The sequence below is a fragment of the Rhineura floridana genome, chromosome 1 (genome assembly GCF_030035675.1).
Source record: "Rhineura floridana isolate rRhiFlo1 chromosome 1, rRhiFlo1.hap2, whole genome shotgun sequence".
NCBI classification, from domain to species: domain Eukaryota; kingdom Metazoa; phylum Chordata; class Lepidosauria; order Squamata; family Rhineuridae; genus Rhineura; species Rhineura floridana.
In genome coordinates this window covers 137669956-137697576 of record NC_084480.1, presented here as the reverse complement: position 1 = coordinate 137697576, position 27621 = coordinate 137669956, and the positions used below count along the sequence as shown (strand labels likewise).

The 27621-nt window shown below is 41.8% G+C and overlaps 1 protein-coding gene across 1 annotated transcript; it reads right to left on the bottom strand.

Moving 5' to 3' along the window:
* Positions 1–3072: 3072 nt before the first annotated feature.
* On the bottom strand, positions 3073–15604 carry ENAM (enamelin). Its single transcript, XM_061620584.1, has 8 exons — positions 15551–15604; positions 15403–15447; positions 14363–14404; positions 10967–11314; positions 9761–9802; positions 7148–7198; positions 6151–6192; positions 3073–5775 (listed from the first exon to the last, which is right to left on the bottom strand). The coding sequence occupies exons 1-8, from the start codon at positions 15602–15604 to the stop codon at positions 3073–3075; spliced, it is 3327 nt and encodes a 1108-aa protein (XP_061476568.1).
* Positions 15605–27621: the final 12017 nt, after the last annotated feature.

Here is a 27621-nt window from a genome sequence, read left to right as displayed (position 1 = left end):
TCAATTTATTGTATGTTTTTATGATGTTTTTGTTAACTTATTGACCATTTGAATTTATTTCTTACAGTGAGTTGTGTAACTTTTTTCTGTTCATGTTGTGAGCTGCCTTGTGCATAAATTGTTATGGAAAGGCGGCATACAAATAAACAGTGATGATGATGATACCATTATTCATAGAACTTGTCTGCATCTGTTCCTTGTGTGAACTGAATTGAATTTCTTTCCCCCGTTCTATAAGGTATACTCAGTTAACAAAGTAGATGTGTTCCTGGGCATTACTTCTTTAACAGAAACTTTGGTACCAGAGGTAGGAATAACATGGAAAGAATAGGGATAGGTTCCTACACCTGCTCATAGATGGTGGGGGCAGCTTCAACAGGGGCTTTAAAAGGTGCCTACCTGACACCTACCCACTTTTCCTCTGAATCATATTGGATCCTTCACCCCAGCCCAGTCCTGGGAGAAAGCAAGAGATCCCTTTAATGCAAAGCAAACACACAAGCTTGCGAGTTTCACCCTAGCAAAGCAAAGGCACAGGGTAGTCAGTTCCACCTTAAAGCAAAGGCACAGGCTTGAATGTTTATCCGAAGCAAAGCTAGTCAGTTACACCTTTAAAAAAGCCTTCCTTAAAAGGAGATTTGTTCCTGGAGGATTTGTTAACTGAGGTATTACTATATTTGTGTGGTGATAGTGCTGTAGTTGTAGCCTACCTTAGGGGAAGCTGTGGTTCAAGTCCTAAACCATCAGCTGAAAAGCAACTCCTTGAAACAGAGGTGAGCAGATTTCACGCTTAGATTACTGTTTTTTAACCAGAAGTCCAAGATCTACCAAGAGAGAAAGAACTGGATGCCTAAGAGCATATTCTGAGCATAGGACTTTGTTTTCAATATTGGAACTGAACTGAATGCATAGTCCTTTCACACAAAAGCCCACTCCTGGTTAGCGTTCTTCACTCCAGCAGCCTAATTTAGATGGAAAGGGTTGTTTGGTTGCTGCTAGGGTAAGAGAATTGAGTCAGAAATCCATGCCAATCTTCTGCAGATCACCCCAAGATTTGCCAGTAGATCCTGATCTACCTTTTGCCCACCCCTGATTTAGAGAACACAGGTACCACTTAGGGTTGCCAGGCTCAGGGCCTGAGAATGATTCTGTATCTTTAAGAGAAAATTCAGCCCAGTGCAGGTTTTCTTGCAGCACTGTAATTGTGCCACCTGCCATCCTGGTACTTCTATTGTTGCATTAATCCAGCATCTCTTACATTAAGGCAGTACAAAACCACTATGCTGTCTCTGGGACTATATTGCATCATACCATTGCTGAAGAGATGAAGGACACTGTTTTCCCTGCAAGCTGGTTAATTATGTTATTTCAAGAGCACCATTAAACACTGCCAGTTTTTGAATTCTGAATTTCTCCCTTTAAACTCCTGACAATTTAATTGGCATCTTCTGCTATAAGGCACGGCAAAATGGAACTGGCAAAATGCATCACACAGATGTGACAGGGAGAAAACCATCCATAATAAATGCCTTTTAATGTCAAAGAGCTTCAGAAAAGAAGTGAAGATTACATTTGTTTCAAACACGTAATTTGTGCCACCAAAAGAAAAGGTTTCTGCAACGTTGACGGTGCTGCTGTTTTTAAAAGCATTTGTCCTGCTGTGCAAAGTGAGATCAGAAGGGAAAGGCATACACGTAAGCCCTATTGGGGGATTTCCACACCATCTCAAGCATTTGGAGAGTCAGCAAGGCTGTGCACACACTCACCATGCTTGTGCCATCACATCACATGGCAACCCCACACTATCAGCATATTGGGGGGAAGGTCTGAAGAGGGAAAGCCTACCAGTGCTGAGAGCTGGAGCCCAGTGTACTATGGTTTCCTGCTCATGGGGACAGCCTACACACATTGGGCAGGATTTCCCCACTTCTGATCGCCTCCCAATGAATTGACAGTTTTGGGGAGGGGCTAGTGTTTGGGAGGGGCTGGTGTTTGGGAGGGGCTGGAGGGTGCAATGGTGGGGAAGGACGAGCATCCACTGCCCTACTTTCTCCATACAATTAACATCAAATGAAGAGAAACACCAGAAGAAGGCTGTCACGTTTTGCATTTATGCAATACTAGTAGACAAGTTCACATATTCTAGAGAATCTGCACATAAGCACAGGCTACTTATGCATGTAGTCGTTTAACTGGTGGGGTGTGATCTGAGTTAAGGCGATATGCATAAGTGGTTCTGCAAGCCCCGTTAATATATATATATGGCTAGGTCTGTTGAGAAGGGAAGAAGTAGAAAAGTCACAAACAGCATGAGAGAGAAATAGAGAGGTGGGCCAAAATTTCCTTGAAAATAATGATTTGATACAATGGCGGGGGCACGAGGGGAGAGAGCTGATTTTCAAGTTCCTCCTACAGTGCTGGAACATTTCAGTGCCCCCACTCCTACAGAATATTTAGTTAAATGGCATTCACAATTTCACTGCCCACAGATAGGATGAAGAATTTTGAGTGCAACTGTGGATCCAGATTTATTATTGTTTAATATTATTTTATAATATTTGGCTCCTTCTCGCTTAGCCCATTGCTTCATTCAGCCACCAGCATGAACTAACAATATAGATTCACTTAGGATTAGCTGAGCTGAAAATTGTATTCTTTTCTTTTTGCCCCTATTTGAACTGTTGGGAGAATTCTGCATCCTCCCAAGAGAATATTCAGAGAAATACTTCCCCCTCCACCGCCATCTAGTTTCATCACCTGCAAATAGGTTAGAGAATTTTGGAAGTCTATTTTGGCTTAGCCCTAGACAAAAACCAGAGGAATGGTTGAAGATTAGAGTGTTGAAGATTTGGATGGAATGTTAACCCAGGTCTGAAAAACTGAATACTGATGACCTAAGCTATGTACATACACAAACTATCTACATATTTCTGCTGTTATTTCCCGCCCTTTGTAATTACACAATTGTGTGCATTGCATTTTCCTGCATCCATGCTCTGAAGGAACATGCGACCATCAATTTTCAAATATATTATTTGTTTACAGAATTTGAAAAGGAGGCGCTTTAGCATTTCATTTGCTTTGGAGCAGTAAACAGTCTGGCATCCCTTCATTTGCTTGCTCAGCCAGTTCTCCTGGAGAACTGAATTTGAATGGTGGTTCTTCTACATCAAGAGATGGATTAGTACTAGTGATCGGCTGTGGTTCGGATGGCATGATGTTTGGCCTTCCAGTGGATGATGGATTCTCTGCATGAAATAGATGGTGCTGTTGATCACCAGATGGAGCTCCAGTGCTAGCTAAATACTGCTTTAGCCAGCTTCCAAAGCATGGGATCCTCTTGAACCCAAGGGCTTCCTGTTCTTCTGTCCTAACATCTTCACCACCAGGATCACTTCTGATCCCCAGTGGAGATGGGACATTTTCAGGAACAAGCTTTATAGAAGCTTCCCTTTCAGACTCTCTTTTGGGTTGATTTCCCCCTACAATCCATCCACTGTGTTCATCACCTCTAATGCTGCTTCCATAACAAGGTGCATTCCTAGGTGCAGGTAGTCCAGTTTCATAGTTGGCTTCATGTTCATTCTGCTGGCTTAGCTGTGACTTGGAGCATGGTAGATTCTTCTTTAGAGCTGCTACATCCTCTCCAAATGCACCCAGATTTTCTCTTTGATGAGAAGTTGTTTTCCCAGGCTTCAAAGACTTGTCCCTGTGATTAGATTGAATGCCAGTTGGGTATGGGGCATGCCTGGCATGCTTTGCATGATTGCCCTCTGGATATGCCAAGCTTCCTTTTTGTTCCCATGAAGCAAACTGGAAATGAGGAGCACTTCGCAGTGGTGCAAGTAAGTTCTCTCTTGGCACTGGGGAATCATCTTCACAGCACAAATGGCTGGCAGTTGGCTGTGAAGTAATAGTTCTGTGTTCTCTTGGGTAGTCATCCGGATATCCCACTGTGTCAAGAAAATGGTTTTTTTCTGCAACATTAATACTGGAAATGAGTGCGCTCCCATGCATAGCTCCCTCTCTGTCTTCAGCATGCATTGGGTTTCTTCTCAAATCTGTGGAGTGGGTATTAAAGTAGGGTGAATTTTCTTTCTGAGCAGATGGGCCCACCATTTGGGGAGCCCAAGTGTCTCTTTCGGGATATTGTGGTCTGCTTTGGAGGAGAGTGGTGCTTTGTAAATGAGAGTTTGGCCCTTGGTTCTGCAAATTCCTCTCTCTGTATCCATACACATTGTTCATACCATATGGGGACTTTTCTGATTGACTCAAGTGTTCTGCACCATGAATTGGAGAATGTTCTTCTGGGGTCCACTGGTTAATTTCCTCATATGGAAAATAACTTCTTTGGTTGTCTGGATTATCTGTTGAATATATATCGTGCTGAGTTGGATTGTATGGAGGATTTCTATACTGTCTGTCAATGTCATGCAAATGTTTTTCTTGGGTCCATGGCTTTTGTCTGGGATATGGTGGGAGCTCCTGTTGCACATTTCTGAGGTAGGTGTTCCTTTGCATCTGATTTGAAGGCAGATCTGGAGGATATGATGGATCTTCCCTTTGATCCACTGGGCCCATTGTAGGTGAGTTTTCTCTGTCCTCCCTTGCTCTAGGATAATAGGAAGGGGTACGCTGACCATAGTGATTATTTTCAGAGTAGGTGGCATGTCCCCTCTGACGAGAAGAACCAGATGAATACATTGAGTTATATCTGGGAGGTGCTTCTTGGAAGACCTGTGAATCTTCTTGGTTGTTCCACATGTGGTTTTGTGAAGGTGGAAATCGTTCTCTTTCATGATCTGGATGATTAAAGGACTGCCCCTTCCAATCATACTGCTGGGTTTCTATTTCAAATGGAGTTCTGCTTGTGGCTGAAAATACTCCCTGATGGGAAAGTGTACTTGATCTGTGCACTCCAGAATGCTGAAACCGATCAGCATTTTCTCTTGCATTATAAACATCCCCAGTTCGTCCTATAGTATTAAACTGTGGATCCAGGGAATTGCCTTCAGGCAGGAGATGATTTAGATTATTATCCCTGTAGACTGGATCTTTATTTCCCTGGCCTTGTGGATGAGAGCTAGGAAAAGAAAGTCTTTCTCTTTGGCCTGATGGGTTCCTCCCAGGATAATGGGGTTGCTCCTGTTGCCCATATAGGTTAGATCTACTGTTTATTGGGGGATAGTTGCTGTTTGTACTCTGGAGATTGCCTTTGTGGTTAGAATTCTCTCCATAGCCCATGGGATATGTTGGGTCTTCTGTTTGTGTAGAGGGGTTTCCTCTAGAAATCAAAGCATTGTGTCTAGTATCTCCCATATCTGGATGGGATTTATAGATATGTGACCCATGCCCTGGGGATTGTTGACCCCCTGATGGAAAGCTTTGGATGGCATTGACATTTGGAGAGAGAGGTCTATGACTTGATGGATCAATGACATTCTGTGCTGCTCCATTTCCTGCTGACACATGAACAGTGGGAGAAGGTGTTGGGACCCCACTTCCATGGAGCAATTTGCTGTCAAGGCCTGGAGAACTGGCTCCATTGCCTGTTGTACCAAGCCCAGAAATGGTACCATTCCCTCCCTGGCTGGCTGGATTAGAGATGGTTGAATTTGTTCCCGAAACCGTTGAGTTGGTTGCAGGATCAGGTGCTGGGCTCTCTTTAGGGGCTTCTTTTTCTTTGGGCTTCTCAAAGTCTTGCTCAAACATCTCTTCAGAATAATAGGGAGGTCTGCCTCCCATCCCATGGTAGCCATATCCAAAATAAGGGGTCTACAAATATAGTTAAGAAAATACAAGAAGTTGATACCATCCATCCTAATACAATTCTTAGCAGTAATAAAGTCATCCTAACTGTTCTTTTCAGCTTGATGCAGTTCTTAAATGCTGTTAATTCTAATGAGGTCTTGACCCCAGAGTATGGTAGAAAGCCCTTGCCTGGACTTTTATTCATCACACAGCTGTCCTGAGCATTAGAACCAGGAAACATTAAAGCCATGTGGTGTGTGCATCCTGCTCCCAAGTGATCATTGACCATTGTTTTAGCAGGAGCATGTAGTAGGGTCTTCCCTGAATGTCCCCTTACCTGCAACTTCATATATGGTTTAGCTCACACCATCCTAATTATATTATATTTGTTGTATTTACCCCTTCTTCATTGCTGATAGGTGGCTGTCCATATGGCATATGCTAGAGAAATAGAAAATGAAACAAGTTTGGAAGGTTGGGGGGGGGACATAGAAATTAGATATTATTTAAAAAATAGACATTAGAAATCTAAATATTATAAAAATATGCACCAGTGTTTAAACACACATGATTGGCTGAAATTCACAAGATTTGGCACCCCTCCCCTCAAAGTAAACCTTTTAATGAATACAGGGATCTATTCATCCTACTTGAGATGTCCTCTTCAATTGCACCATTCCACATCAGGTGCATAAACTCTTCTGCCTTTGTTTTACTGAATTAATTTCTTTATATTTCTAGTGGAAAAATCAACTGCATTTTGGACTTACTGTATGGATATCTATTGGTCTTATAGGGGTTGTTTGTTTATTTTTATAATTTACTCCAGAAACCAGCACTCAGAATAAATTAAAAACACACATGTAAAACACCCCAAAACAGAAGACAAACCCCAGTAGCCCCCATCATTACTAACAGCATCAAAAGAGCATTTCTTCATAATTTTCCTAAACTTAGCAAAAAACAAGATGTGACAAGGTGGCAATTTAAAGTTGAAATGTACTACCCAGCCCCATCACTTTGTGTGTGTGTGAAAGCACTGAAGGTTGACCTATCCCTCCTTTAGTTGGCACCAGACTACACAATCAGCAGATTTACATGGTGTGGCTCTTGGTAAATGATACCACTTCACACAGCAAATGCTTGTACATTTGAATTTTCCTTATAGGCAAGATGTCCTGCACACAAAAGAATAGTACATTAGAGAGGAGGCTGGTTAAGAACCAGCGCAAGAGTGTTACTCAGTATTGTGATTGTGGATTTACTATTACAGAGTCGAAACGATAGCATTGTCAATCATTCCTGAATAAACAAGCCACTTTAGCTGTGGGATTGAACTAAGTTTCCCCCGAGATTGTTCCCACTACCCTTGAAGCCTTTAAATATAATATCTTACTCCCTGATATGGGCCAAATGCTTGTGGCTGGAAGCCTCTGTGACCAAAAATCTACAATGCAAAAGAAAAGTCACATGTTAGCATAATATTAGTTTTGTTGCTGATAGAATAAATATCGGCAGCATACATGATGCTGTGGCTTGGGTGCTGCTGGTACCGGTTCAAATCCTAACTAAGGCACCAGATGGTGATTGGGCAAGGCATTATCTCTTGATTTAACACACCTCCCTGGCTAAATGGCATGTTACAATAAAGCAATGCTCTAAGCACTAAAGACTAGGTGAAAATATAACAGCTAAGTTAAACTAAGGGTCACTTCACACTCACTCCTGGTGTGCAGGTTGAATATGGAGTAAACTGCAGGAGCATTCTCTCCTGCAGTCTCTGTATGGAAACTTTAATATAAACCACAGCATAATAGTTTAAAGCATATTAGACATATAAGCAGTCCATATTAATGTCACCCTGAAGTTGACAACACAGTGCCCGTGGGTGCAATGGTGCCTTTGTGGACTTTCCCTGGTGCCCACAAAGCTGCTAAGCTCACCTTCACTGCCCCTTCCTCATGAGGTGTTAAGGGTGATTACCTTTTCCCTCTTGTACATAGAGATGAGGGAAGAAATTGTAAGAGTGATACCCTTTCCCATTTCCTCTTTTAGCTCTATGTGATCTTCAAAGCTCAGACCAGCTAAACAGAAAGCAGAGTGACTAACAAGATAAAAGGAAATGGGGAGAGATCTAGGGCAACCTTTCCCAACCTTTGTATCCCCAGAAGTTGCTGGACTACAATTCCCATCATTCCTGACCATTGGACATGCTGGCTGGAGCTGATGGGAGATGTATTCCAACATCTGGGGTCCCAAAGGTTGGGAAAGGCTGATCTATGGGATACAAGCTGAATCCAATAAATTGGAACTTCTTGAAATTGCACAAGTGTTTCATGGATTCCTGCTCCCAACCACTATCAAATCACAAATCACATCTGTCTCCATTGACTGTACCATAAAAATCACAAATCTAGTGCTTTCCAGTGCTGTCATGCAACACAAACATGAATCCAAGGTATGGATCCTCATAATTTTTATACAGGATCTTTTCAAAACCACCTCTGTAGGGGCTGGAATATGCGCCACTGGGTTACAAATGCCATGAATCAGAATCAGAAACATCCTGATCATGATGTCATGTGGCCCCAGACAACCAGTTCTCTGTCATTGCCTGGTATATAGGTCAGGTATGCTCCCTCGCTCTGTGTAATTTGCTGCTGATGGAACTAGTAGGATACCCCACTGACTTTTCAGAATGTTTCCCTGCCTAGGTCCTTCCCTCTTCTGCTTCCAGAGGCTCTCCAGCTGACCTGGACATCTGATAATTGCATAGGAAGTTAGGTATATAAGCCCTAGTTCACTCACTAAATGTTCTTCAAGCTGCAGGGGAGTGGGTGAGCTTCTATGTTCTATATTTATATGTGTGTTATATTCTTCTATGCTCTATATTTATATCCTACAATTGGGGTCATGCAAGAAATGCTACATCAGCGGTGTTTGTATGAAAGTTGCAAAGCACTGATAGTGACCAATTTCCATAGTCTCAGACGAGACAAATCTTGGCTACTGAAAGCAACCCAGCACAAATAATAAAGTTTCCAATGGGAGATCATTCCACAGCTGTAACCCTTTCCACATGAGCTTCCACGTGGGTTTGCTTGACCCATCAGATCATCACATTCTGCTGGTGACATCCAACCATTCAGTGGGATGTCCGCAGTGGGGGCAACTGTCCATTTGTGTAAACACTGAGAAACCCTGATAGCCCTGAGTTCCTGTACATGTGGACCTCCTTTTCAGACATTCTGCTGGGCACATGTACAGTGGGATGGGTTTAGCAAGGTGTGGTGACATCTGGGGCAAGAACAGAGTGTGTAGTGCTGCTCCTCTCCCCATGAATATAACCTACACATGGAGGAATGCAGAGCTTGGAAAAGTTACTTTTTTGAACTACAACTCCCATCAGCCCAATCCAGTGGCCATGCTGGCTGGGGCTGATTGGAGTTGTAGTTAAAAAAAAAGTAACTTTTTCAAGCTCTGAAGGAATGCATGAAAGGGGCTGAATATGGGTAACTGCACATGCCTTTATTGTGAGGCTGTCGCTGGTAATGAAACTAGTAGGGCTGTCTATCAAATCTTAGCATATTAATCAATTACATCTCCTTATTAATTCAACAACAGTTCTAAAGAAAATGCATTCTTTGTTTTCAGATAATGCACAGTTTTCAAAAAGTTTCAAAAAGTAATATTACTTTTAAAAGTATTAAAAGTATAATTAATTAATTCATCGATTGATATGCCACTTAATGCCAAAATAGGCTTCTAAGCACTCCTTCCCATGTTTGAGAGGAGAAGGCAAGGAGTTGTAAGAAGGTATCTGCCACTGTGGATTTAGAAGCACTTAAGTTAGAAATAAATATTTTTCTTTAAAAAGAAATCTGCTGCCTGATTGATCAGAAGCACTTTTTAGTCAATCAACCCCCACCCCAATAATCTCATAAATTGTAGTCTTAAAAATGAGTATCAAATTTCGTTCATGTGCACTAAATCAGGAACATCACTTCACCTGTGGAAAATGCCAGGGCTGCTGTTGATGTGGTGGAAATGCCTGGAGGGAAAAGAGATGTCATCTAGACATATAACAAAACATAAACATTCCCTGAAAGGTCACCATGTAATGATTGCAACAATAATAAAAAAAGGTGTGATTCAGTCTACATTTTCAGCTGTCACTACTACTGTGCCTAAAACGACCCCAATGTGTAGCTTCTGTTCTGTTCTGTAGGTTTGCTTGGTACTGCATAACACATTCTGTTCCCCCTTTAATGTGGAAAACGTCTAAAACTAAGTCTAGACCTAATACATGCACCATTTGGCACGTTTCTCATTTCTCTCTCCCTCACTTCTCATGCATATGACATATCACCACAGCCTCAAAATTAAAATTAAGGTTGCCACCATTTTTCCTAATGGTGGCCACTGTATCTTCATGTTGGCTACTTTTACATAGGCAAAAGAGGCCACAAATATGCATAGAATTTGCATATACTGATTTATATGAATAGATTTCTATACTTTAGATAGAAATAAAGTAAATCTCAGCATAGTGGGAAGACTGTGATTGGGTGGCATTTGTACCTGCTCAGCCTCAGTCTGCTGTTCAGGTGCTAACTACAAAGCTCCTCCTGCTCTCCCTTCTTTATCTTTAAATCAGGCATGGACTGGACAGCTCCTCAAATAGAGAATGTCTTCAAATAGAGGGCTGTTCTCTGCAAAGCAGGTCACATGATCATCCTAATATTTTTGGAACAAGTAGGAAAACAAATAGGTGGTTCTTTCTCTGGACTGGAGATGCAGTGATGAGAGTAAAAGAGACCATTCCAAGTGCTGATGCCCAGGGCCGATCCAAGGCATTCTGTTGCCTGTACTGAAACAAAGGAGAAAGTACCCCCAGTCCATATGTAGAGGCAGACAAGAGCAATAGTGATGGGACAGCATCCTCCACCACACCTGAGGGAAGCAGGCTAGTTTAGAGGATGTAGGAAAGGCTGTGTGTCACTCACAGCTCTGTCCTCCAACACAAGGAAACAGATGCCACTCTAACAACCGCTGCCTGAGGCACATGCCTCACTCTGGTTAATGATAGGGCCAGCTTTGCTGATTCCACTTCCTTGCATTGGCAGACAGTGCTTATTTCAGAGAGATTCTATAATCAAGCTGCAGGAGAGGTTGCAATTGAGCATATGCCTTTTTGTCAAACCCGCTTGTTTACCGGAGGCTGTTGCTGCTTTCCGCCTTTGGGTTGCTGAACTGGCACTTGTTGGTGAGCCTGAGAAGGGTTGGTACTTTGAGGCTGTTTTGGCGGTGGCTGTATTTTTGGTTGTGGTTGTTGATGTCTTGGTTGTTGTGGTAGTAACTGTGGCCTTGGCTGTGGCCCGCTGTTTGGCTGCTTGGACGCTGGAGTTTGGTGAGGCTCGTGCTGGGGCAGCTTGGCAGCTTGATGTACTGGTGTCTGCTGCTGCCAGAGGTAAAATCTCTGCTGAGGCAATATAGACTGCTGGGGAAACATCTGTGGAAAACTTGAATGGAAGTCGTATAAGGAAGTTGCCCAATGAGCCAGCTGAAAGATTATTAAAAACAAAACAAAACCAAACAGCACATGGTGAGATACCATTTCTGGTCAGAGCAGGTGTCAGGAGCCTTTGGCTCTCCAGATGTTGCTGAACGACAACTCCCATCATGCCTGACCATTGGCCATGCTTGCTAGAGCTGATGGGAGTTGTAATTCAGCAACATCTAGTGGGCCAAATGCTCCTTACTCCGGGGTTAGAACATTGGACTAGGACATATGAGACCCAGGTTCAGATTACTTCTCTGTCATTAAGCTCACCGGATGACCTTGAGCCTGTAACTGTCTCTCGTAGGGTTGTTGTGAGGATAAGAGGGAGAGCCATGTACACCACCCTAAGATCCTTACAGGAAAGGCAGGATATGCGTGAAATAAATAAATAAACAAATGATACAGATCTTCCCCTCCATTATATATTCTCCACTTCCCCAAGAGGGTAAGAAGTTCTTAAAGACAAAACTTCAGAGTTTAGTTTCCTTTGCTTGATAGAGGGAGTAATGAGGAATTAATGGCAATATTTGTTTTATTTTCAAATATGTAAGCAGAGCGTCATGAGGACACTGCACTCCAGTGCACTCCAGTACTAGCATTCCATGGCATAAGTAGTGTAATCTACTGACTGGGTCGCCATATTCCAGTTCCACAAATCTGGGCAGGCTGATTTGCATATCATGCAAAGTTTTGCTTAATTATGCAAATTAAGCATATTAAAGCTTGTTTTATTTTTGTGCCTAGTAATTACCATCAAAACTTACTTTTTCAGCCTTCAATTCTTAGAGTCTGTTTTCAACACTATGGAATATTTATTTCTTAACAGGATTTATATCCTACCCTTCCACTGTTAAAAACAGAGCTCAGGGCAGCTTACAAACATAATAAAAACAATAAAAATACACAGTCAATGTAAAAACATAATAAAAACACAAAATAGAAACAAACATAAAACAAATCAACACAGCAGTATAAAAATCCGACATAAAACAAAAAGGCAGCAAAGCATCAATCAAAAGCAATATTGTGACTGAGAGGCTGCCTGTACCAAAAATTAAGAAATGTGAAATGAAGACACCACTACAAATTGTAGTGCAGTTAGAAATCAATGTTTTCATATTATCAGTTCAGTCAGTCATCTTATCTAGCGAGAGTAGTGTCTGAGCATATATTAAGTGTCTTTAGTACACCGATTCTCACATACCAGATCAGGGAGAGGGGAAACGCGGGTATGATAAAGGCTGGAACTTGATGGAGTGCTGGCACCTCTTTTTAAAAAATGCAGTGAATTCTAGAGACCTGGCAAGCTGTGCTAGCATCAGACAGGGCAACTGTTCCATATCTATTGGTCTTAAGGGGGGAATATATGTTCATGTACACACACACACACATCCATCCCTGGGGAGGAAATGAAGTAGGGTGATCTTTGATGGGGACATGCCTGCCAGTCATTTTGAAGAAGGATATGTATTGAAAAGACTTTTTAGCCTTTTCTGAATTGCTGAACAGAGGCTCTGCCAGGCAACAGGGTGAGCGAGGCTGCATTCCAACTCAAATTTACTTGGGAGTAAGCACCAATTAACAAGGTGGGGGCAGAGCAAAAAAATGCAAATGCTAATACCGCAGCCTTTGTACAGAGAGGTTTGCTATATCTTGTATTTGTTCAGGGGAGGAAGAATTTGGTGGATTCAAAACCCCTTTATTCCATCTTCAATGATGGCAGGCAGACCTTCCCATTGTATTCACCACTTAAGAAACATACCCTAAGACACAGAGGCTATTGAGATGAAGGCTGCGTCTCCTTCCTGACTCAACCAGAAAGTCTATGGATAAGGGGTGGAGCTGCATGTGTTGATCAAATGAGCATGTGCAGTTTTCTAAACTGCTAGATTCTGCATATGCAGCAGGCTGGCAGACTAAAATTCTTTATTTTCCGAGGACAGCCATGGTGTCCCTCATTGGCTAAGAACAATGGAAGGTAGGAGTAGGCTAATTTCTCACAAAATGATTGGGCAGAAAACTGCCTCCACATTTTGCCTTCTATCTCTGGATCCACAAGGGCTAGAGACTTGCTTTCTTTAAAAAATGAAAGCTGGGAATCTGGGCCACCTAATGGACTAAGCTGGCACCAGGTAGCATGGCTAGAATCTGGGCAAAACCCAGCTAACCGGGTTATATATATAGATGTATGCACAAAATATTGCCATTTGAATGCTTGCAAAATGCAGTAATGCCCACAAGGGCTGCACAACTATGTGGCAAGGGGAGGAAGACTATGGGCAACACAGATGTTGATGTATTACAGTATGAAATCCTTTGCTCATTATGAAAATGTTAGCATTGAAAGAGATAAGAACACCTGCCAGGCTTGTACTGTTGCTGCCCAGAAAGCTGAATATATGAAGCTGTCATGTTAAGTCCATCCAGCTCAGTATGGTCTACTTCGACTAGCAGCAGCTTTCTGTGGTCCCCAGAAATTGCCCCAGAGATGCCAGAGACTGAACCTGGGATCCTTTGCATGCAAAGCATGTACTTTACTTCTGGGCAATTGTCCATATCCATATTCATATCCATATCCATGGCACTAGAGGAAGTCTGGTTCTGTTCCACTCTCCCAGTTTTCAGATTATTATTTTTAAAGCACACACATTTGGATAACTTTTCATAGATAGGCTAATGTGCCAGACTTATTGCGTCAGTGTAGCAGTACTAATGTTAAATATCATTTTGGACTGCTATTATTGTTTCTTGTTATCTGCTTCAAGCATCTGAAGAGGTGTCACATACCATTTAAAGACAGACAGACAGACAGATAGATAGGGCCTATTCCAACCAGACTGGTTTATGGCAGTGCAGAAAGATCTTGTGTCACGATAAGAGCAACATGGCCACCTCCACTTCCACCTCCATAAATACCTAGAGAAGCTCGCAGGCAATGATAGATTTTGAGACAGTGGTGTCTCAATATAGATACTGACAGGCAAATAAATTTAAATCCGATAGTATAGAAAGTGTATGTTCCAAGAACCAAGGAAAGAGTGAACTTACTTGTGGCGAATTCATATAACCATACGGACCAAACTGCATCATCTGTAAGCAAATACATCTATTAGGTTGAGTTTCATTTAAATCTGGATCTCCATGAACAATAGTAACTAAACAAACAGGGGAAGGTCCTTCTGTTGATCCAACTTGATTCAAATCCCGTTGGCTTCATTCGCACTTATAGATATAGATCTTCCCCCATTATATTCTCCGCTCCCCTGAGAAGATAAGAAGTTCTGAAGGCAAAACTTCAGAGTTCTGTAAATCGTTACTAACCCACATCATATGTCATTTTAAATGCTGGAAGTGATAAATTCTTTCTTCAGCCTGCAAAAGCTCACATGACTTTATTTCAGAGTAGGCCAGTTGGCTACACAATAAATAAACTGAGAACCATAGCCATACACATACAAATTTGAAATGAGCAAATTTTAAACCAGGTGTAGTAGAATTCTGCCTAGGCCAGACAGGTGGAAAAGAGTGTAGCGCTCCTGCACCCTTGCATGGCAAGCTATGCCTGCTGAAATTCCCTTTTCTGTACAACAAGTAAAGGTGCAAGAGTCCTCTTTCTCTTTTTCACCCACCCGCTCTAATTCATAAGGGGGGAAAGTTTCCAAAAGGTGTGTGTGCGTGTGCCTATTCTTTGGTGTTACATCTATTTTGGGAGGAGGCGTATATATGATGCTTAGGAACAGAAGTGAGTCAGGCCGTTGGTGCATCAAGTTCACTATTGTCTGTGCTGACTGGCAGTGGCTTTCCAAGTTTTCAGACAAAGGTCTTTGTTATTCCTACCTGGAGATGCCAGGGACTACATCTGGGTCTTTTTGCATGCAAACCATGTGCTCTGCCACTAAGCTGCGGTCCTTACCCTTTGCTTTAACCATCTTTGAGTCAGTGTTCTCCATAACTACAAAGCAATGGCCACTAGCTGACACTGACTGACCATCTGTGAAGGTTGTGGATTGTGGAAGAATAGAGTGGCCCCTGGGAATGCAGAAACTGGCCAAATCTGGTTGAATTAAGAAAATGGGAAACATACTTACTTCTTCACTCTTACTTCCAAATCCTGCCTTACGAGGTTTGCGTAGCTGGAGTAGAAATTAAAACAAAAAGTCATGTTGAGATGTCACACAGAGGAAGATTTTTTAAAAAAAGGAAATATAGCAGATTGGCTGTATCTGAAACGCTCACCGACATGGCACAGGATGTGCCCATGAGGCAAAGATACAGGAGGATTAGCTTCATCCTTCACCTTTTCCAGCCTATAAAAACACATATACACAATAAACGGTCCATTACACGTTGGGCCACTTTCCTCTTAACAAGCCTTTTAAGTTGAGACCTATCCCAGTCTACATCTGTGTCAGAATTGTTTAATATGTTTTTTAATAATGTTTTTAACCCTTTAACCCTTTAACCCTAAATAAATAAATAATTTTTTTAAAGTTGTTAATGTATTTTAAGATCTGTTTTTATGATGTTTTAAAGTGTTTTAGTGCTTTGTTTGCCGCCCTGGGCTCCTGCTGGGAGGAAGGGCGGGATACAAAATAAATAAATAATAAATAATAATAATAATTTTAGCACAGTGGTTTGATTGTATTATATAATAATTTTCAGTGTGGGTATCTTCAGATGCTTTTTGCCATAACAACCTGGTCTGCATCCTGGTTGCACTTAGGGATGGGGGAGAAATTTGTTCGGTTCACATTTTAATTTGCACTTTCCAGAATAATTTGTGAACCAAAACTATAGATATCCTTTGAAATTTGCACTTCTCTGAATTTTGTGTAGTTCTCCAGACACAAAAATGCATAAAATTGCATATATTAGGGAAAGTGTGCACAAAAATGCAAATATCTTGAAAAAATACATTTTATTAGGAAAAATTGCTTGTAAAAATGTGTATATTATATAAAATTGCATACAATAGGTATAGTAGGAAAATTGTACATAAAAATGCCTACAATTTTTCATGATTTTTTTTTTAAAAAAAATTATGTGAAATGGGGCACACTGAACTTTGAAAATGAAAAAAAATGAGGAACGGAGAAAAGCCAAAACTGACAGATTAATCCACCACAAGTTCCATCTCAATGTTGAAAATGCATTTGGGGAGGGGTGTGTGTGTGTGTAATTTACTTAGCATTCTGCATGTGTATAAAATTCTGTTTGTGCTTATGGGGGTAGATGACCAAGAAATATTTTACCTCTGAAGATCATGTATCAGCATTTGATCCCACTGATATTCAATATCATATTGCATAAGCTCTTCAAACAAATGTAATGATGGGAGCTTCACATACATAAGCCATCACTCTGAATTGCAGTCAGTGGCCTTGTTCATACTGAATCTATGGAGCAAAAAGGGTGGAATTGCACCCATTGGACATTCATCCCCTGCCTCTGTGTATGCAGTGGAACAGATCCACAGAGCCTTACCTCCATACACCTGAATGAACATCGGCTGTTCTGTGCAACCCTAAAAATCTACAAAAGGCAGAGTACAGGATGACACAGACATTTGCAGGTATGAATGCAACTGGCTATGAGATGAAATAACATGTATGAATTCATGCTGTCAATATATTTGGTCAATATATTTGGAATTAACAAATATTTTTCAACAACTTGTCATAAAAGGTTGGGTGGTGCATAAAAGAACATAAAAGGTTGTGTGGTGCATAAAAGAGCCTTCCTGGGTCGGGCCATAGGTTTACCTAGCCCAGCACTTTTGGGAAGCCCACTGGCAGGGCATGAAAGCAACAGTCCTCCCCTGTTCCTTTTCCTACAGCAACCGGGATGAAAGGTATATTGCCCCTGAACCTGGAGGTTTCATTCAGGTATCATGATTAATAGCCATTGATTGAGCTGTTTTGCTAATTCCCTTTTACTGTCTTCTTATCTTATGGCCATCATTATGTCTTCTGGCAGTGAATTCCATATGTGTTTTGTGAACAAGGATCCTGAAGTGCATAAAATGGTTTGCTGGCTTAAGTAAAGGAGTCTTGATCTTATGGCATTTACCTCAATGTCAACCAAATACTCTACCTTGCTTTTTAGCTGGAGTGGAAAAGCTCCCAGAGCAGCTTACATAGGATCTATAATAAACAAGACATTTGCAATGACAAAAAAATAAAATGGAAACACTGGAAAGCTGCTCTCTGAAACATAATCTCTAGTATCTGATGCTGCCAATAGGATACTCTACTGAGGAGACAACATAAGGAAATTATGCCTTTGTGACAAACATTACTTTAGGTATAGCAAAACAGAGAGTGAACAGCAGGGCCTCCACCAGGCATGTCCAGGCCCTTGGGCACCAGACCGCCCCAGGCCTAGGTCATCATGCTCCCCAACATCCCCTCCTGATGCAAGTGGCATGGGCTTAAATAGGCCCACCTGCCCCACCTACCTCCAGCGTTGCTGCATAGTACGCTGTGTGTGCATGCCTACCATCACCCAATATGGCGGTGGGGATGGCAACCCCTTAGGGATGCCCCTGCTGCCATCTTTGGTAATGGCAAGAGTGCATGCACAGTGCACTGATGTGATGACACAGGAGGTAGGTGTGGCAGGTGGGCCTTTGCCCGTGTTGCCTGCATTGGGCAAGTGTTGCCTGGGGGGGTGCAGCTCCCACTCTGCAGCAGTGTTGGGTCGCTAGGCATGGTTCATTCCATGGCCTAATGCCAGCACAGATTGTGGAGTGGGAGCTCCCCCCTCCCAGCCTAAGGAGGGACCCTTCTGGGCTGCAGGGGCACTTGGTGAGTGCCCGAACTGGCCACTGGCCCGGGCCTGCTGAACAGGAAGTCATGGCTACACTCCAGCACAGAGTTAGGCTTAAGTGCTTGATGCCACTGATGTTAATAATCTTAATACTGCAGTCCCAAACATGCTTACCCGGAAGTAGGGATGGAGGAGAAATTCAGTTCAGTTCACATCTAAAACCAAATCTATCAAATTCACATTTACCAAAACAATATGAGAACTGAAACATAGCCATCCTGAAAAACTCACACTTATCCAAATTCTGCGATGCAGTCCACCAACCAACCAGTGTGTACAAAAATGCATATATTAGGGGGAAATGTGCATAAAAATAAATATATTAGTGAAAATAACATGCAAACATGCATTACATTACAAGAAATTGCTTGCAAAAATGTGTACATTGGTCAAAACGGTATACAAAATGTTATTAGGGGAAATTCACACTAAAATGCTGAAGAATTTCAATGAGGATTTTTTTAAAAAAAAATAGCAAATTGTAGCAATGTGGAGAACTGAATTTAAGACTGGAAAAATGAGAAACTGAGAGAACTTAAATTGCTACATCCTTCCATCTCTACCTGGAAGTAAGTCCCATTGAACCCTACTGAATAGCGTAGTTCTGTGGTGGATTATTGAGGCCCATGTTTACGTCCCCCATCATCCCAAGACATATTTCTCAAACTCTTTACTAAAATGTTAATGAAGATCAGACTACACAAAAAGGACCACATGTGTGGAAATTGTTCCTGGACTGTAGCACTTTAGACTCCAGGGCTGAATTCTGCTTAAATAAATAAATAAAACAAAAACTCCTTCCACATAGAAAACTAACAAGAACCATGCTTCTTGATATCTAGTTTTCTATGGGTGGGGAGCTTATTGATGATCCTCCTTTTGCAGCCTGATAACAACCCAGGAACAATTTATTGCATGATCTGCTGTTTGTGTAGACCAGCCTTCCCCTTGCCTCCAGATGTTTTTGATGACAATTCCCATCAGCCCCATCCAACATGGCTGTGCTAGCTCGGGCTGATGGGAAGTGTAGTCCAAAACATCTGGAAGATATCAGATTAGAGAAGAGTGGAATAGAGTAGCTCCAAGACAGAATGCTTCAAAGTGAAACAGGAACAGATTTTGACATACCTCACCAAACAGATACGAGCATACCTGATGGTGGCTACGTATTGCAGCTGTTGCCTCCTTTACCATGGAGCTTCAGCACTGCATTGGTTAAGAAAGCATCCCATAAATGACAATTGATGACCTGAAAGAAATGAAAGATAATGAATTTTTAATTGGAATCTTCAATGCAGAAGGGCTCTTCAGATGTTGCTGGACTCAAACTCCCATTACCCCTAATAATTGACCATGTTGGTGGGGCTGATGAGAATTGGAGTCCAACAGCATCTGGAGGGCCATACATTTCCCACCACTGCAGGAGGTTTCTACTGAGTAATGCTGTAGGGAACAATCCTGTGTTCTAGAAAAGGCAGCTATGGGACTGTTTGATTCTCTCTGTGCGTGGAGAGACAGCCACAAATAGAAAAGGTCTACCTCGAGAGGCATGCTCACTGCAGTGGCAGAAAAGTCCACCACCACCACTCCGCTGACTTGGAGCCAGCATAGTGATTTTCCCTCCCACTGAAACTTCTACTGGGGAGGGGGGAATAAAAAGACACCCAACCCCTTGCTCCACTGGCTGGTGAACTAAGCAGGGCTTAAGAATTGGTATCTCCTCCACCACGGACTCATCCCCACAGCTGTCAGTCTCTCCACACACTTCTTTTGCTTGAGTTAACATCTGGAAGACTAGCTGATACTCTTTTCAGGGGCCTCCAGTTGCAGATGCGTAGTATATAATATGTTAAATTATTTACACATACTCCTGAGGACATTTATGTACAGTTTCCCTAGCAAAAGCTCCAGATCAGACCTGCTGCTATGGGATAACCATCTCTTAGGTTCATAAACACATATGATACCATCTAGAAGTAACTAGATTTTCTAATATTTTAAAATAGAATTTTAGGAATATTAGGAAATCTCAAAACATACTGAAAAATCTCATAATTTTTATCATATAGGATGGACATTGGAAATATCAGGCAGTATATAATACAAAAAAAATCCCCCAAACATCAAATCACTAACCATCCTCAAACAAAACAAAAAAAACACTTCAATGACAGACATTTACAGAGTGGATACAGCAAAGTAAGATTGGTGAAAGCCACACTTTGGACTTTAGCTTGTACATCTCCAGTATGACTGCACACACCAGTGTACATTGGCTTGAAATTTTTTCTTTATGTACATTGATGTACATTGATCCTATACAGGTCTACTCTGAAGTAAGACCCACTGTGTTCAAGTGAGCTTACACCTAGGTAAGTGGTTTCCATGCTTGCATATGTTTAAATCTCTCCTATTGAAATCAGTGAGACTTGTCCCATCACTCTGGTTGGATTGTTCTGTTAGATTTTTTTTTTAAGTTAAAAATTTACTTTGCTACACTGCGTTTGCAAAGTAATGAAAAATGGAGCATCATCCATTTTAATGGCATAGTACATAATGCCTTCACTGGATGTTTGTTGTTGCTTTTCCAATCAGCAAACATCAGCAAAGTAAAATTTAAATTTCAAAAATCAAAATGAAATGGAGAATAATAGCAATATGAAATATAATTACCTCTTAAATCTGGGAAAGCATTCTTGGCATCCTGAGATGGGATAAGGGGGAAAAACAACTTAAGACTGAAAATCTAAGCAATTTGCTCTCCATTCTAAAATCATCAGTAGGGCAACCTTTAAATGTTGTTTTATAAGCTTGAAGCCAATCAATGCTCAGGAGACATTTGACGTCACTCCAGGTGGACAGCTGATACAATATGTAAGGTTTTGCATATGTTATTATAGGAGCTGTCAAATCTCAAAGTCTCTTATTATGTTTAATAACAAGTCATGGGGAGAAAAAGCTTACAGTGCAATCTGATACATATCTTCTCAGCAGCAAGTCCCATTGAGTTCAATGTGTCTTACTCTCAGGTACGGAAGGATGAATATGTCCTTTTTGGTTTCTCTCCGTTTCTTCTTTTGTTAATCTTAAACTCATTTCTCCAGATTTCTGCAGCACTTCATGAATTATTTTATTTTTTTACAAATTGTCACAAAAATTTGTCAGCATGTTAGTGTGAATTTCTCCTAGTAAACACATTTTTGTTTGTGGCTTTGACTAAAATGCTCCTGCTGGAAGGAAGGAAGGGATATAAATCAAATGAATGAATGGTAATATGCACATATTTGTAAGCAATCTTCCCTTCATCTAATGAATTTTTGTATGTTAGTTTCACTGATATATGCATTTTATGCACACTTTTACACATAATAGATGTATTTTTGGTTACAGAATTGCATTGCAAAATTCAGAGAAGTGAGAATTTGGAAGGATAGCTGTGTTTCGGTTTACGTATTGTTTGAAAAGTGCAAATTGGGTAGTTTTGCATTAAAATGCAAACAAAACTGAATTTCTCCTCCATCCCTACTCCCAGGTAAATGGGTATAGAACTGTAAACTTGAAAGAATCCAGAAGCCACATCTCCTTATTTAAAACATCATTATGTATACCTCAAAAGAGGGTTGACTAATTGCATTGAAAAACCAAACCTTGAAGAAGAGCTATTTTATATAAATCAATCAATATGTGGGACATTGGTAGAAATATCAGACTATTAAGACATAGTAGATCACTGCTAGCATACAAAATGTACCAGGTGTCTCCAGAAACAAGCATGTGCAATCTAGTGGCTTCATTTGCACATCCCTTTAAACCATAGTTGAACTAAACTATGAGTTAAATGCAAATGGGTAGCATGTTAGTGCACACTGCTGAAACTGTGGGTGGTTTGCTCCTGCTGCTGCCACACTGGTGGGAAATAAGCCATGGTCTGACTTGGTGGTATGTCTGATCCCAGGCTTATGGTTTGTTTCCACCAAACAACAAGCAATAAGCCAAAGGCAAACCTTAGTTACCACTTGGGGTTTGTTTGGAGAGACACAAGCCCAGATTTTGATATAATGCTAAGCCGGACCATGGCTTGTTTCTTAGACGTGTACCTGGAGTGGGAGAGCAGAGAAGCACCAGTGGTTTCAGCAACATGCTTTAGCATGCTGCCCATTCACATTTAAACCATAGTTTCGTTTAACTATGGTTTAAAATGACATGCGAACCAGGACACTGAGTAGCACACATCAATACTCTAAACTATCAAATGCTTAAAATCACAGAGCTCCAAAAGTATGTATCTATGTGTTTATCCTACTGTTTCATTTGTAACACATCATGAAACATACTGGGCCAGCCCTACACAGAGAGCCCTGTTGCGGCATGCATGGACTGAAACAGGCTGGACCATTACTAAAAAGAGATCAGTCCATGTACTCCAATCCAGTACTCCCTCTTGGCTGTTGCAACTTACTCAAGATGGCTAGAGATGGAGGAAATGAGCATGGGAACATTTCCGGTAATAGTCTCGTATACTTGGGGGAGGCAGACAAGGCTGAATTAAACCATATTCTGTTCTGCCTGTTAGTGGTACCTCTGCCTGTAAGCAGATGAATCATGCTTTTTCATGACATGGGGAAGTCTAGGTATTTACTTGTGGATGTCGGTAGGATCTCTATGATTGACAAGGCAACAGCACTATATTATAGCTCTCTTTCATTCATTCTCTCAGGAGAAACTAAGTAGATAATTATGGGCAAATTTTCAAAGTTAGAGAGGAGTGGTTTAGCTGAGATTAGTGCTTATAGTCTATAGGTGTTTATATAAAATCTTAAACTGAGAAGAATAAATTCATCCACTGAGAGAGAATCATATGGCATACAATTCTCTTCCCTATGTAGTGCAGAAAAGCAGACTATGTAGTGATAATAATCCCTTCTAGTCTCTGAAATCACAGTCTGTCATCTCTGTGCGAATTGGGCTGCGATTAAAAACAGTAACGGATCATTTGCTGAAGTTTCTCCTGTATGCAACAATTATATGTCGGTAGAGGGGTACCCAACATTCTTTGGCAGATCATGGAGGCCCAGAGCCCCAGGAAGGGCCCCTGCTGACTCTGGCCCTAGACCCCTTTCTCTGGTGCCTCCCCAAGGTATAGTGCAGCCTTTCCCAACCGGTGTGCCTCCAGATGTTGTTGGACCACAACTCTCATCAGCCTCAGTCATTGGCAATGCTGGTTGAGGCTGATGGGAGTTGTGGTCCAACAAAATCTGGAGGCACACTGGTTGGGAAAGGCTGGTATAGTGGCATACAACAGCAGCTGGTGTGGTGGGGCAGAGCTGTGGAGACCCCTCCTGACACAGGTGTCATTGTACCTTTACTGCTGAAATCTATTGAAATCAACTGCACACTCACACTTCTGTTCATTTGGTGTGAAAGAGCTGCAGAGGGCGAGTTGAAATGCTTCGGTGTAAAATCTTTCTTTTTTTTCACACCACAGTTTTCCCACTCACCCCTGCCCCACAGCTGCCCAGGCCTCCCCCCTCCCAGAGGAGTCCACCCTCCAAATGCACAGCCCCCTATTAGAAGATTATTTCGCTCCCCTTGACACACACACACCAGAAGATGCATTAGGACCAGCCACTTGTTTTGAAGCATCTGTCTCCTCGGAAGTAAATCCCATTAAGTAGTTGGGCGAAGGGGCTGCAGCCTCTCTTTGCTCCATAGAGCTCGGATTAGAAAGACACGCTGCCTTTCTTTTCTAATTTGAGAGCTGCAATTTGGGTGGCAGGACTATGACAGATGTGGAAATGAAGTGTCTTTCATTATCTGTATGGGCTATGCCTCATCTGCTTGGCACTGGTTCCAATGTTTCAGGTGGAAACAGGGAGAACCATACTACTGAAATTTGGATTCTTTGTTTTTTCCCCTCCATTTGTCCACAATTGATTGTGCTTTTAAAAAGTAGGCAGTTAATAGGATACTTGCTATCTCTAGCATGGCAGAGAGGGATTTTTTTAAAATCATGCATTCTTTTCTGGGGGCCCTTTTGGGTAGCTTTACCAGGGTCCCCAACCATCTTAATCCAGTGCTGCAGGAAGAAATAGCTCTTTCAAGAAGAAGTCTCTTTTTGTGGACTTGTCTACATCATCTAAAAACAAAGATATGCTTTTAACTCATGTGCAAAACTCCATGCAGGTTTAATTGATTAATCAACTGAAAACTGGAATCAAATACAGTGCAAAACTGTCCATACCTAGTCTCAAAGAATTGTCTTTGGTTCAGTGAGACTATTTCCAGGGAGATAGTATTGTATCCTAAGTGTTTTTTAAATCAGGTGATAGCCCTGTTACTGATGTGCAGCAATCCTCCATGTTCACTGTGCATGCACCCTACAATATCCCCCAGAATCCTCTGAAAACCACCATGATACATATTGTATATCAGCACTCAATAATGTCAAATACTACAAAGAGTCTTGTGGCACTTTAATAACTGCTAAATGTATTGTGGCATAATAAAGGACTGTCTGATCCCTTTTATCCTGGCCTGATCACAGATCTTTGGGGGAATCATGGCTGTGGTCCTCCGTGGCTCAGATGCACGCCTCGTAACTACTAGAAGCCATGAATTCAGTATTATGTACCTAAGCCTGTGGAACTCCCTTCCAATGGAGACTAGACAGGTAACCTTCCTTTCTGAACTTCAGGTGCATGACTAAGACTTTTTTATTCCAGGAGGCATCTTCTGTTTCATGATAAATCTTCATTGTTCCATTTTATGTATGGTTTATTTTTGTGTACACCACTAATGATTAAGTTGTATATAAATGTCTTAAATAAATAAGTAGGTTTTTGTAAACTAGAGCTACGGAGTCCACAAAGGTGTATGCCATAATAAATATTTTGTTTTTTAAGGGGCCACAAGACTCTTTGTTGTGTTTGCTGCAACAAATGAACATACTCCTCTGGAAATTGCCAAATATTGAATAATATTGTATGCTAGCTTTCAAAGAGTCAACTGTCAGATAAATACTAATATGACTAGGTGTCAGAAGCATAGAGCAAATAATCAGAAAATACCAAGCAAATATTCACCATCAAAATTTTGCAGAGGATGGTTTTTAGGAACATTTATGGGAGCAAACATTTTCCAGCTCTCCCTCAGAGGAATCCTAAATTCATCACTCTGCCTCATCAGTTGCACCCAGCATATGGAGCCCTCATACGCTGAGCTTACAGAAAAAGATGCAGGTTTAATGTGATGATTGCAGTGGCTGCCATAGACAGATATTGTGCTACTAGTATGTCATTTTGCACTGTTTATATGTGTTTAAAAACCCCATCCTTGCATAAACAATAGTCCTCCCTTGGTCTTGAGTGTGTTGAACTCTTTATGTTGCACACATTTCCTGGCAAAAACTCATTCTAGCTTGTTTTGCCTGGTATGTAATTACCCATCTAAGAGCAAAGTAGAAAGGTGCTGAACTGTAATGAAAGATGAAAGGAGAATACAGAAACCATCAGCAGAACTAGTGTAAACGTCATATTTCCTGATTATTCCTTTTAGGCTCCAAGGGTTTGGCACTGTTTTACCGCTGTCTGAATTCTTCTCTTGTGTTTTCTTTCTTTCTGATTTCACAACATGTGTTTACTACCAAACATCAGGCATTTTTAAAACAAGAAGATTAGCTGAATTGCATTTTGCTGGAAAGGATTTGGAGCACTGGTCTGGGCAATCACCATCATGTGCTGTCTGGCATTTATGGAGGGGAGTAAATATTTTATGAAAGCAAAGAAAACACAATTCACTGCAAATTCTAATTACAGGAATTTGGACAAACAGAAAGGGTAATGGAAATCTGAGCAGCAATATTCAGCAGACTGGACCGGGGACTTTCAGATAGCATTCTTGGCTTGGATAGGGTTTCTCAGTGTAACGATCAATAATGGTGAACAAGCATCCCTGAAAGAGATTGGCTTACCACTGTTAATGTTCCCCTGAAATATGACAAGGCGGGGGACTGTTCAGTAAACTGTGGACTAATAATAATAATAATAATAATTTAATTTCTGTGTCGCCTATCTGGCCAATGGCCACTCTAGGCGACGTATTTTATTGAAACAAAGATGTACATCATAATAAAACAATACAACGATAAAACTATAAAACTATAAACAATGACAGTTCAGAGTACTAGGCAATTTATCATAGTGATTAACCCTCCCCGGAAGTCCCAAAGGCCTGTCTGAAAAGCCAGGTCTTCAAGGCCTGGCGGAATACATTCAGGGAAGGGGCATGCCGAAGATCATACGGGAGGGAGTTCCAGAGAGTGGGGGCCGCCACTGAGAATGCCCTCTCTCTCGTCCCCACCAACCTAGCTGTTTTAGTTGGCGGGACTGAGAGAAGGCCCTGTATGGCTGATCTTGTGGGGCGGCATAATTGGTGGCATTGGAGGCGCTCCATCAGATAAACTGGGCCGAGACCGTATAGGAATTTAAAGGTTAATACCAACACCTTGAATTGGGCCCGGAAAACAACTGGGAGCCAGTGCAGATCGAACAGCACTGGAGTAATATGCTCCCGGCGGCGACAGTTTGTAAGTAGTCGAGCCGCCGCATTTTGTATAAATTGTAATTTCCGGACCGTTTTCAAGGGTAGCCCCACATAGAGCGCATTACAGTAATCCAAACGAGAGGTGACCAGGGCATGTACCACCAATGGGAGCTGGTGAACAGGAAGGTATGGTTGCAGTCTACGTATGAGGTGTAATTGATAGCAAGCTGCCCGACTCACTGCCGAGATCTGAGCCTCCATGGACAGCTTGGAATCAAGAACAACCCCAAGGCTGCGGACCTGGTCCTTTAGGGGCAATCTCACCCTGTCGAACATCAAGTCAATATCTCCCAACCTTCCTCTGTCTCCCACGAGTAGCACCTCGGTCTTATCGGGATTCAGCTTCAGCCTTCCCATCCATCCACTCACAGATTCCAGGCACTTGGACAAGGTCTCCACAGCCAACTCTGGTGAGGATTTAAACGAGAGATAGAGCTGAGTGTCATCCGCATATTGGTGACACTGTAGCCCAAATCTCCTAATGATTGTCCCCAGCGGCTTCATATAGATATTAAATAGCATGGGAGAGAGGATAGAGCCCTGTGGCACACCACAATTGAGAGGCCAAGGGTCTGAAACCTCTTCCCCCAATGCTACCTGTTGATGCCTATCGGAGAGGAAGGAACGGAACCACTGCAATACAGTGCCCCCTATTCCCAACCCCTCCAGGTGATGTAAAAGGATACTGTGGTCAACAGTATCAAAAGCCGCTGAGAGATCGAGGAGGACAAGAAAGGTGAATTCTCCCCTATCTAATGCCCTCCTCATATCATCCACCAGAACGACCAAGGCTGTTTCAGTACCATGTCCAGTCCTGAAACCCGATTGGTATGGATCCAAATAATCCGTTTCATCCAAGTGTGTCGACAGCTGATTAG